General features: G+C 42.6%; 3 protein-coding genes across 3 annotated transcripts in view; 1 reads left to right on the top strand and 2 right to left on the bottom strand.

Moving 5' to 3' along the window:
- Nucleotides 1-2,128, top strand: part of T265_15390 (hypothetical protein) — a gene marked incomplete at both ends in the record, with an annotated part of 51,194 nt that extends 49,066 nt beyond the window's left edge. Inside the window, 1 exon segment of the mRNA XM_009177882.1 lies at nucleotides 1,990-2,128. Coding sequence (XP_009176146.1) covers nucleotides 1,990-2,128 — 139 coding nt within the window.
- T265_15391 (hypothetical protein) overlaps nucleotides 1-2,634 on the bottom strand; it is a gene marked incomplete at both ends in the record, with an annotated part of 86,712 nt that extends 84,078 nt beyond the window's left edge. Inside the window, one exon of the mRNA XM_009177881.1 lies at nucleotides 2,448-2,634. Within this exon, the coding sequence (XP_009176145.1) occupies nucleotides 2,448-2,634 (187 nt within the window). The remainder of the gene's footprint in view (nucleotides 1-2,447) is intronic.
- A 9,070-nt stretch (nucleotides 2,635-11,704) lies between these two features.
- On the bottom strand, nucleotides 11,705-12,123 carry T265_11270 (hypothetical protein; the record flags this gene model as incomplete). The annotated part of the gene is made up of 2 exons (XM_009177880.1): nucleotides 11,705-11,959; nucleotides 11,998-12,123. 2 exons carry the CDS (start codon nucleotides 12,121-12,123, stop codon nucleotides 11,705-11,707), a joined length of 381 nt encoding a protein of 126 aa, XP_009176144.1.
- Between the last annotated feature and the right edge of the window lie 633 nt (nucleotides 12,124-12,756).

Genomic DNA, 12,756 nt, shown 5'->3' with positions numbered 1-12,756 from the left:
CTCTCCGTGAACATCAAGCAACCTAAGCTTTAGAGTAGAACACACTGTTGTGGTAAGCTTTTCAACATGGGGCAAGCTGTGCAAAGTGCGCACATCCATTCCATCCGTAGCGACTGATGATTAGCTAAACAAGGACGTACACAAACGCAAAAGTAACAGAGTGGTTTTGGTATTTGTACTGGGTTTCTCTGTATGACTTGCGCAGAAGACACTGTAGGAGACAAAACACTGAGCCGCCGTCAGAGGAAGTGGCTTTGGTAGTTCAATATAAGAGCTTGATGGAATCAAGATCGCTTAACATGCAAGGAATTTTGGCAATGTTATCTGGTCTTCTAGTGTTAGTATTTCAACGAAACCTCTAGAGTAATTCAGCTTCGGCTCACTATTTGTGAACGCGCAGAAGACACTGTAGGAGACAAAACACTGAGCCGCCGTCAGAGGAAGTGGCTTTGGTAGTTCAATATAAGAGCTTGATGGAATCAAGATCGCTTAACATGCAAGGAATTTTGGCAATGTTATCTGGTCTTCTAGTGTTAGTATTTCAACGAAACCTCTAGAGTAATTCAGCTTCGGCTCACTCTTCAATTTGTGAACCCATGAATGTCCATACCCCTTCAAAGATTTCTTTAATCATCATTCGAAAATAGAACGTAAGATTTCATTGAGTGGGCAACAGGGTGGAGCGTATCTTCCGTTCATCCCAGGGGCTTTGGAACCTTTCATTTCCAGTTCTGCGTCACATATTAACAACCATCGTGTTCGCAGCATGTAACCATTCTTAAAAATTCAATTTTGATTCCTTCGAATTCAGTCATTCATGCGATTTTGTAATATGCCTGGGTTGCATAAGATTATCACACTTAAACGAGCTTTATTTGTTAACAGAGGAGCACAAAGAAGAATGATAGGAAGGGTGCAGTAGTAATGGAGATTTGCGCGCGACTCCGTTCAACGCTGGTCACTTGTCTTAATATTCTGTTCGTCCGATGGTTCCAGCAGCTCGCCAATCACTAGGGCTGGAGATCAGCGGAAACATACTAGAACACCTTGTACCGTATTCAACGGTCTTTCAAAGGCTAGCAAATCAAAATCAGATTTTATTTGACTTTGGCTACGTTGACTCGTCCTATGGGGATCGCATTATTAGGATTTGTGTAGATCAGTGAAGCTCAGTCACTTTTCATTCAGTGCATGAGGCTGAAGTACATTCAAAAAGAATTAGGCAATGCCTTTGCTAGAAAATGGCTCACCCTTCTGTTGAAACACTTTTCCAGTCGTGAGTTGTCACATGGATGACCAAGGTCTAACAGAGTTCACCCTCACACTGACATTTGGTAAATTACTGTTGTGCTGAACTGTTAGCATTTTGCGCTCACATACAAATTAAAGTCACAAAGACAGTTATGATGTGGCTTCAAACAGCGAATTTTCTCTTCAAAACCTCGACTTTGAATCCCTCTGAGTTCACTTTTAAGTTAGCTGCTAGCTTCTCCGTCAAAACTGTCCGAATTTTCTCTTCAAAACCTCGACTTTGAATCCCTCTGAGTTCACTTTTAAGTTAGCTGCTAGCTTCTCCGTTCAAAACTGTCTAAGGGATCAAAAATACACTTTTTTGGAGAAAGTGCAATGAACACTTTAAAACATAGTCAGACCACAGTGGGAACAAGATGAGACACAAAGTCAACGGAAAGGAGGCCAAAATGCCTGATTCCATCGTGGAAGAGATGGCCAAGCTAGTTCTTACTTTTCATGGGTACTGTTCTCTTGATAACCTGAGTGAAGTATACTCGGGGGATGAAGCGGAATCCCCCTGACCTTGCCTGACCTTGCCTGTTAAATGTTCATAGATTTCCTACCCACAAGAAAATTTACCTGATGGTCTTCCGGAATTCACTAATTAAGATAAATTATGAATTAAATACCACATAACATATTCTGCATAGCATGCACCTGTCCTGTCAGAAAAATCTTCTCCCTCTTTCTACAAAGCACCGGTTCCGCCCGCAGTGGAGTTTTCATTGCCGCAGACATCATCAAACGACAACTGGATAGTGGTGAAGGTCTGTTTGACATTCAGGGGACAGTGGAACTGCTTCGTGAATGTCGCATGCATATGGTTCATAAAGTGGTGAGTCAGGCACCTAGATATACATCACTTTTTAGGACAGACCAATGCTCTTTAGAGTATAATTTTTTCTCCACATTGCGTATCCGGTGGTCAATTTGTTATTTCCGCTAGGTATAATGCCCTTAAACGGGAATCCAAAGTATTCGCTAAAAAATCACCAATAGAAAGATATCAGGTTTGCTCTGATCTATTATTTTTCACCGTATTTTATCCAACTTGGGATGCAGCATTATAAAGCAACCATAACGATCAGAGGGTAAAGGGGCAAAATGTTACGAGGGTTAAGTACATCAGTCAGAAACACCACTAAATTACTTACCTGGTCCTTTATCGGCCTCCTCTTTCGCTATTGGTTTCCCCTTGTGCCATCCAATCTTGATCAAATACTGACTGACTTGTGATAACCATAACCCAGTTAGGCATCGAAACGGAGGGTTAGCGGGTTCTAATACTGGTCTGTTCGTACTCCAAGCGACAAGGAGTTCGCTCAGAAGTTTAGCGTGCATACAGACAACACAGAGGCATGCCCACTACTGCTTGAAATGACTAAATGAATGAAATTGGTGGTTGATCAGATGGTCGCTCAGGAGATATCGCCAGTGTGCGCCTGACTATGTGCCTCCTTGTCTGGGAACGAGGCGTCTGCTAGCCGATTCCCAAGTTTGGTTCACAGATCAACCATCATCCGATCAGTCACCAGTAAACACATCGACACATTGAATGTAAGTGGAACGATCACTCTTGGGTCCCAACAGGCTTGATGTGAAGTCTATCAAACTGCATCAGTCTATATGATGATCATCCGTGAAATCGCTCGGACAATTTGTGCAAGTGTATCTGAGTTTTTCAGAAAGTCAAAAATTAAGGCAGTATGTGTGCTACTATATTTACTTACCTTATATGGGTGTGACGTTTTCCTTCATGTGTAAAAGAACTGACTGATTGGTTGGTCTCTCAACCAGTTACTGTGAGCTTCTTCGTCGAAAGTAAAACCGATAACACCGTGAAGCTTGTAGTGTCATCGTTGAATAGCTTGGTGAAAATGCACATCGAACCATATGATGCAGAAGATGGCGTTGCAAAATGCTGAAAATCGCATTCAAAACGAAGTCCAATACTATCAACTGTTTACTCCGTCAGCAAATTCACACGTACAGTGAAGATACTGGCTCCAACAATGTGTAATGACGGACATTAAGAATGAGCTGTTACTTGGGGTGAACGTGTGAGGAAACCTACAAACAGTTTTGTCGCTGTTCTCAGGATTCAGTGTCCAAGTCTTGATCCTGATAGCACGTCCTAAACCTGATTCAGCGCTGATTGGTGTGGTCGTCATGGTAATATCGTTTCAAAGAGGCTTGATAAACTATCGGTGGATTTACTTCTGGTCAACGATTTGCTTTTGACACAAAAGCTCCGATCCCAAGCATTTTTCAATGGATTTTCATGGTACCAGTTCCCATTAAGACTTTCTGGGTGTTTTAGAACGTAGACGTGTCAGGCTGCTTGTGGTAAGGAAACATTCTCGGGCATCAGCGCCAACACCGCTATTTCTGATATTCATTTGATGTGAGTATGCATGGGTCGCCTTCTTGTTCTTATCCTCATTTCGTTCCTTGCCGATAACCCATAACCCATCTCTCATCCCTTCTAGAACCAGTATGTGTTCCTTCATCAGTATGTGAAGGCGTTGCTCAATGGAAAGGCATGAGCTCTCTAGAATACCTAACAAGTAAGTTTGGCTGCTTCACGTTTCATTGTGGTCTCAGTGAGCTTCTGAAACGGAATGTGTCAAGAGAAGTTTTTGGTTAAATGAGATAAAATTTCTTCTTTTGTGGTGCGGCTTTCCATAGATGACGTATAAGCCGGTTTTTGTAGGTTCCTAAAGACAGTGAGACTTCGCACACGGCCAGTTTATCTATTCTTCATGGTCGTTGGTTTGTTCGCTGCACTGGGCAATTCGATTGCAAACGTTTCATCGAGGTGAAATAATCAGTGCGTTATTGAGGGGCGTAGTGGTGCGTGCAAAAGACCAACATCCCAGCAAGAACAGCCAATGAGGACCGAATATTGGATTCACAAACAAAGGAACAAAAAAAGAAACAAGGAACTTCTTGGAGCCAAATCAATAAAGGTCACGATCCGGGAATTGAAATGACAAAGGGCACTCTAAAATCGACCAGATTACGAAATCAGGGGATGTAAAGCTCAAACTTCACTCGGGCTTCGGCGAATTGGGACACAGGACAACGGAGCGATCTAATCGCGATCAAAGATCATCCCCTGCTAGCAGCACGTATATTAACACACGCGTAACACTACTCAACGCACAACCACCAACCAACCGCTACGCACCACTACGCTCCCCAATAGTACACTGATGATTTAATCCAATTGGTGATCAAACGTTTCCAGTCAAATCACCCAGCTCAGCGAACAATCCAAGGACCATCTACACTACACGAGCTACCAACATTTTCCTCTGTAGAAAATCTATTCTTCATCTCTGCCTAGACAAATGCAGTGTGATCGTAATCGCTCGAATGGCTAATTCGAGCATATTTGGTTTCAGAAGAAAGTGACCCCAATTGTTCTAAGTATGCTGCTTCTGTGGTAGGAGATTAGCCATCGCCTACTGTGACACTGAAAAATTAGTTTGCGCAAACCGTCGGTCAAAATGCAACTTGTTACCGGAAATCCAGAGAGATCATAGAGTTCTAGTTGAGTCACCCGTGAACACCAGACTGATTTACAAATGGATTTATTTGGACTGTGAAACTTTTGAACAACTTGCTATCACGTGAGGACTCGTTCGATTTTAAGAATGATCTAGAATCATTCCTGATCTATCACTAGATCTTAGGGTCGGGTTTACCATGTTACAGTAAGGCTGTTTCGTCGTGTGGGCGCGAGACGTGGACTCTGAGGATAGACGGTGTGAGGTGTCTCCAGGTTTTTGATCACCGATGTCTCAGAAGCGTTGCTGGTTTTGGATAGTGTCAGAGTGTTAGTAAAAAGGTGATTAGAAAATATGGGTGTTTGGTTTTAGTCGAGGAAGTATCCAGCACCATCAACTATGATGGTTCGGCCATGTGTTACTCTTGCCGAAAGACCGTCTACCAAGACCAGTGTTGTTCTGCGTGCCCTATTCAAAATGGCGGAAACTGCGAGGTGTGCAATGTACGATTTGGCAGAAGGACTTGAAAAAGATTGTGAGCAGGTTGGGTGTTGTGGTGTTGGGGTCCTGTTGACCCCGTTTGGACTTAGCGGCCAGTCGTTATCATTGGCGTTCGTGCTGTTAATTCCTATTCAGAAAGTCTGGTTGAGGCTTGCAGGTGTGAGCATCTCAGAATGCTTGACGTAGGCTCCCACCCAGTCTTTTCTCTTCTTTTCACACTAGGGCTTTAAATATAATTAGGCGAAACTAATGGTTGTACGACAATGAAGCATTAATGTCAACACTGATGTTGCTGTCCTTGATGTTGATCCAATCACAACATACCCTGGTTAACTCACAAGATCTGACTAATTTTGTTGTAACTCCCAAACAGCTCTTTCTCCCTGTTCATAGGTACCACTGTTTGTTTTGACACTCTGCCCTCTTTTCCAAATTTTTCTACTTGCATTACAGTGTTGCGTTTGACCAACAAATGGGGAAGCATCATGCAGTTTAAATCACTGTAGAAAAAGACTGATCGAGAATGGCCTGGATTATTTTTTCCCCGTCTGACGACAGTGTGTTTTCTAGCAACATAGTTTTATCCGGCATTCCATTGTAAAATTGTTCCTTTGCGTCTTGGCTTTTGTGTGCGCTTTTCGATGCAAAATGAACCCTTATATCATGTGGCTGCCTGTTTTCAGATTTCACTGAGTTTATTTGATTTATCCTATCATTGTGGGCCACCATGGAAAAACAGCTTTCTAACTGGGTTGCATGTTTGAATGTTTCACAATACTGAAGCTTGGAATCAACAGCATGGTGTCTTGTTCTCAAACCGGTGGGTGTATACTACAACCGTGCATGACTTTATTGTGGTTGGCATGTGATCCTTGATGCGAAACCAAGTGCACTGATCTCCGGGTAGTCGTTCGTTTAAAATTCCTGCTCAAGTGATCTATCCCAATACATGGAAGCCGCACAATTTCGATCTTGGTCAGTCTCCAGAGTATTGAATGTGCTCCTCATCGACAGTCTCTTCCGTGAAACTGGAAATGAAGCAGTCGAATTTTAATTTGCGCTTCCCATTTCACCGATTTCTTCGAGTCTAATGTGTGACATAGCTTTCTTGTTCCATAATTCCGGCTCTTAACATCTCCAATCGTTACAAGCAGATTGACAGAAGATTTACAAAAGGTCCAAAATACAAGACTAGTTATAAGATTAACGAAAACGCTTCGGCACCCCATTATCGGTTTCTCCCTATTGGCTACTTGTCACGTGGATGCGTCCATGGATTTCAATCGATCTAATTAAATGCTGCAAATTCAGATGATGATAAGCAACCATCCGCAAATCAATATGATACTAACGGAAAGGTAGACCGTCTATTCTCAGAATTTTCTTCTTGAAAGATATTAGAGGGACAGTTTGATTACAGACCTTTCATCACCAATCAGGGTGGCATCATTAATGCATTTTTAGGGCATGCGGTAGATCAGAGCGGTGTGTCAGAGGTTGTGATATGACTAGGGGTGTGCGGTAATACGCATGCTGCTAATCGAGGCTGATCTTCGACGGAGGATAAAAGATCAACCAACAGAACCACCCGAACGAACAAGCAATTCTAATAAAAGTTCAGCCCAGGCCAACAACACGCACCGAACTTAAAATCGATGACGCACCAGTAGGACCTACTCCGCTCCTTAAAGAAGCACTGGTGATAAACTTTTTGTAATCAAATCAGATCAAAACAACGACCATGTAGACGTTGGTTCTTCGATATGATACCCTTCACTTAGACTGAGTCTACCTGGTGTAAGCATTTCGTATTGTGCACCGGCCTTCGTTTACGTAGGCAGTCGGAAAGGGCTGATGCAAAGATGACCCCTCAAAACTGTTCGAGCAAAACCAGAAAAAAAACTACAGTTTTAACAATATATTTTATAGCTTAATCCGTCTTACCGTTCGGCATTCCTGGAACACGTTAATTCACGTTAATCCGTTACAGATTCCCAAAATGTGGTGACCTGAGTGTTTCCTTGAACCAAAATTTGCGTCCATTTTTGACCAGACAACAACGTCCCGTTTGGTTTTTTCATTGCTATATCCAGGTGATAAGGCTTGAAGAAATGCACGTTTTCTCGCCTCTAGTGTAACACCTTACATCGGTAACGTCACTTGATGATTCTATTACACGTACACTTCGCCTGCACTTGTCCGTTTCTGCGGGCATCTAAACATTTCAAACACGATCCTGATGACGTAATCGAACCTTTACGCCAGCAGTGTAGATAATTCTTACTTAAGACATTACCGACGAATAAAGTGCCTGCTGGCAGACGCAACAGAATCACAACCAGTGACCGGTCGATCGCCAATAACTCGAGAGCTCGGCCCAGCTATGAAATCTGCGGGGTTTCAAGGTCAGTCGGGCAGATAACAGGCCTTTGTAAATTGAGTTATACTACTTAACTTTGTGCGAGGCGTGAAGTGACAATAGGGCCGCTTGAAAACTACGGGTAATTCAGAGCAGGCATTTTACGCGTTCATGCTGAATTTAAGGATGCAGTTTCCGTTACAACCAATTAGTTGGAATGGGCAGTGGATATTATTGATATCTTCCTGTAAAGATGTACCACCATGTGGCATTTATTTACCTGCCTTACTCCTTGCTTTCTTCTATGAGCCTTAATCATCCTTTCTGGGACAAATTATCGGGACGAATTATTTAAGGGTTTTTACTACTGGTGAAACATGCGAGTAGTGTTTGGTCAGGTGTGAAGGCGCTGTTTTCGCATCCGATGGAAGATTGGTACAAAAGATGCAGAACCACCTTATTGTTGTTCAACATTCAAAAAATTTCCAGAGAATTTCGTTTTTAAAAACTCTGTGCAGATGATATTTCCACTCTCTTGTCTAATAGTTTGTAACCACTTAGTTCGGCGGGGTCAACAAACGACTCCGCATTCAAGGGTGCCTATTCTTTCACAAGCGATACACAGCACACATTTTGCGCTCTCATACATAAATTCAAAGGTGCGTTTTCCTTAACACCAAGTGAGAGCCCTGCGTAACGCGTCCTATTTCGATCTTCCTTAGAAAGTGCGACAGGAAGTAGAAGTTACTAGCGAGCTTCAGTCCTAGCTATCCGCTTTTAACACGGGAATGTTGACTTATTCAGACTTCTTGACTTCTTGTCGGAAGCCACGTTTTCTTCCGCAGCTAGGATAGTGTAACTGCCAGAATTGGTCCTTGAAATCCTAACCTACGGTCGAAGTGAAGATTCGCTTGGAGATTTGCCTCATTGAGTTCACAGTGATAGATAACGGTTTCGTTTCATTCCTTTTAGCTACTGCGTCTACTGTTCACCCTTCGTACAGTGTAAATAAGACAGCAATGTTTCGTCCTACATGGCTTCCAGGGATTCCACCGAGTCTTTGCCATAAGAATCCCTTAATATTGCAGAACAGGTGGCATTTATTTCACAGGTACTTCGTAAGAGTCAAGGTGGATTCACCCCATGAAGTTAGTCGCAAGATGTTTGTCGGACGGAGAAAGGAGTACAATTTAAATCTCCGACTGTGTACTTCAGTCAGTGGGTGCGAAAAATTGAATCTAGGCTTCCAACTGTGGTACCTTTTTTGGGAAAGTCGCCATGCAGCCAAGAGACTTGCGAGAGCTTCAAAGTTTGTCCTTAATACGGACATTTAGGAGGGATTATTTTCGTCTTGCAGATACTTAGCTTGCGAAATGTGTGAGCTTGTCGTTATTTACTAACTTAGTCGTCGGAAGTTATTTTTGCCGCCCAGTGTCTGCAGGGCACCTTTACTATTTAGCGATGCCAGTTCTCCAGCCGAATGACAACATCATAAGTCGTTCCGTTATTCCTGAAAAGTGACCTTGAGGTACTGCGAAACAGTCATTGCTTATCGGTTCCCTTCTTACATCTGATATAAAAGTCATTTATTGATCGCCAAAAATGCACGCAGCCTGGCAGACAACCGATAAGTAACGAAATGATATCGCATTTCGAACTGACTTGAACCATATACTAGGGTGTTATTTTGATTGCCTCTTCCATAAAAGCCTATCACAGCCTAGAACACCTTCAAACGTGGTTCTCACAGGGGCCATTACTTGCCTACACCTTAGAAAGGTGAACTCCGTACCATGAATAATAACGATTGGAATAAAGAATAACGATGGGTTAGTGATCTTCCTATCCGACATTTTTTGACGCGAATTTGGTGGACGCATTTACCCGGGCGTTTCAGGATAGGAACGGACCGGTTATACAAGGAAGCCAAAAAATGTAATAAAACGCCCATGAGTATCTTTGTCTGGTGGGAGGATGGATGTGGCAAGTTCAGTGATAAATACAAGAGCCGTGACAACTCGGGTAGGAACCAGGAGGAAAATTCACAAGCATAAGGGCGGAGTTAGTGAATGAATAAGAGGAATGGCGAAACGATACTCACAACAGGGACATGACACTCAGACGCCTTGTCTATCCGCTGAATTCGAGCACCCCACTAGATTTCAATGCATTGCTATTGCGTCTATACTTTGTTGAAAAGTTTAGTAAGCAAACACGACGAGAAATTTGACAGTAACATGCTTTGTTATCATTGAATGAGACACAGAAGGCCAATCATAGGGTCTGCGAAATGACACTTTTTGATGTGACGTTGTACGCCTTGACGATGCTCAAGCGGAATTTCGGTAAAAGATTTTGGTAAAGCAGACCAAGAAGGTGCAGTTCCAGCTTCGCTTAGGAATGAGCTATCAATATTTAAGTGCCTACCAGTGTCGCATGCATCTTTCGTAATTGATTTCGAACTTCTGGTTCGTCATCTGTTTGTATCCAGTATCGGTATATTAAACTATGTTGGACAGAAACGGATAACAGAGAAATGATTTCATAGGTAACGTAAGTTCCTTAGAAGACTTGAGGTGAAACTTGCCTGCAAACGTTTGTTCTGGTCAATTTAATCGCAAAAGTTGGTCAAGTGGAAGAGGAACTCAACCACAAATGGAGGCACAAGCCCTTTATCAGTAGCGTCTGTGGCGAAGTTAATTTCAACTCTGACGGTGCTTGATTTGGTCGCCAGGTTCAGCGACTCCGTCACATACATTTTTGTTTACCTTTCTGAGAGTCTCCGTCAGCTTGAACCTGACAAGAGTATCTCCTCCTAATTGACTGGCGTTTTTGTTGGCTCTGGATATTATCTGATATAGTTGGTTGAGGGTTGACATTTTGTGTTTCGATTTGTCAATTGCAAACCTGTTGCAATGTTGCCTGATTGAATTTCGTCTGACTGCTTCTGCAGATGTGCTTATTTGTTTTCACTAACTTTTGGGCTTCTTTGGTTGTTATGGCTGCTTACCGAAGGCTGATTGGGTGTTAATCTTCTGATTTTTATTTCGTTACTTTGATTGGTCCATTCGCAGATTCCGTTGTGCTGTGGTCAGTACTTCCAGTTTTTGACAGATCCTTTTTGTGTTATTCCACCATTTGTTTTGATTGGCCTTTCGACTTGTTATTTTTTGGTGTGCAATTAAACAAATCACGTCGAGACACATAATCGCGTACCACGGAATTCAAGGGTAAATAAATATATCTTTTTGTGGTATGGCCTTTCAAGAATACCCTATTCCAATATTCCTGTGAAAATGCAACGCAGCGAATCCAACAAAGCGCAGTGAAGGCGGACAATCTGCATTCCCATTTATCAGAGAGTTTTTCGAACTGATTGCCAAGAGCCTTACAAAAGTCTTGGAACAGACGGTCAAACAATACAAGGGATCTAGGATTAGCTCATGGGAGGGATGATTTCACAAAGTGAGGGAAACCTCTCTTTCTCTGAGAAGTCGCAATCCAACCAGGTGTACCAAATGATGGACGCTAGCTAGAGAGTTTGTCGCATATTGGTGGAGCACGTTTACTAGAGTGGACGTCTTGCGGTCGTGGGGCTGTTTTTTTATATAATGTTAGGATCAAGAAGTTTACTGATCCAAAAGCTAAGCCTAAGCAAATTTAGAGTACCTTTTCGTGTAGCATATTCCTTACTCTGGACTACATTATATTGAGAAGGTACAACTGGACTTAGGTGTTGGATGAGATGTTTCACTGAGCGTTTTGTAAAACGAACAAGTTGAGTTGTCGGGCTGAATTAAGGAAGCGAGTTGAGTAAAAAACTTCCGCCGGTGAGTTTCTAACCCAACAGACTGATCAACCAATCGCAAATGTCCTGGGACAGAAAAAGGAAGGCGTGTTTTAGTCCATCATGGTTCCTCAAATCAAGACATATATGTATTCCATTACTTTCAAGGTTCGTGGAAAGCTGACACACAGAAATCAACATATCAGTTCGTGTATCTGATACAGGATTGTACCGTGGGGCAGGTAATTGGCGTCAAACGGGTGATCCTGAGCGTAACGCTGCCATCTTCAGGAGAAGGAAGACTTTGATACACTTCAACAAGATAACATTGGCCGTTAGCAAGGCGAATCTGGATGTGGAAAAAGTCATGTAATATGACATAAAACAAAAGCCTACTTTGATTCGATAGTTTGTACCTGCAACCACTTGCGTAGAAACCTCCAAAATCTGGATTTCTTGACCACTGACAGATTCCGTTCCCAAGTAGTTTGAAATTTCGGCGTTCAACTAAACAAGGTATCTGGTAGTTACGTTATACCACTTACCAATGATGTGAATGTTCGTATTTCATTGGCAGTTGGACAACGAAATGGTGTATATCCACCAACAGCGACCTGTGGCGATGCTGGGAGGCAAAATATCAGACACAGGCACAGAACTTCTAGTAACATATCAGAAGAGAAGATCTGGAAGGAAAATAAATCGTCGTTGAGGACATCGGTTCCGTGTTGATCAGGTTACTTTCAACATTTGAATAACCACACGGTTGGCCGAATCAATTCTACAGCTGGAATGTGTCGCACTTTCGATTTCAAGAATAGTAAGATAAAACGGAAGCAAACACGGGCCTGGAAACACCGGAGAAACTGCTAGAATTTAGCTACATACATTAATTAGCAAACAAATTTGGTTTTGCTGGAGACTCACCTGAAACGCAGCTAAATCTCTCGTTTATGATTTCTTCAAGAACTGACTTAATCTCCAATCCACAAAGAGACACTGAAACCTCAGGTGACCAGGCATTCGTTGTAAACAAAATCTTACAAAGTAAATCAGTGACGGCTGTCGGGCAACACAATCGGATTGTGTTCGGACACCAGATGTTTAAAAATTGACCGGAAATTCAATGCGTGCCATAAGTATTGTGTCCTTACTCTGAACAACTCATGTTAATTCCTGATCACACTTTCCGTTCAGCTTGCTTGGTCGTTACCCACGTGATTGGTCTAGGCGGCTGTGGTCACAGACTGACTCAATGCGCTGATTGGCTCTTGCCATGATTCAGTGCAAGGCCACACAACCGT

Source organism: Opisthorchis viverrini, assembly GCF_000715545.1.
Source record: "Opisthorchis viverrini unplaced genomic scaffold opera_v5_465, whole genome shotgun sequence".
In the NCBI taxonomy this organism is placed as follows: domain Eukaryota; kingdom Metazoa; phylum Platyhelminthes; class Trematoda; order Opisthorchiida; family Opisthorchiidae; genus Opisthorchis; species Opisthorchis viverrini.
This window is presented reverse-complemented; position numbering and strand designations above follow the sequence as displayed.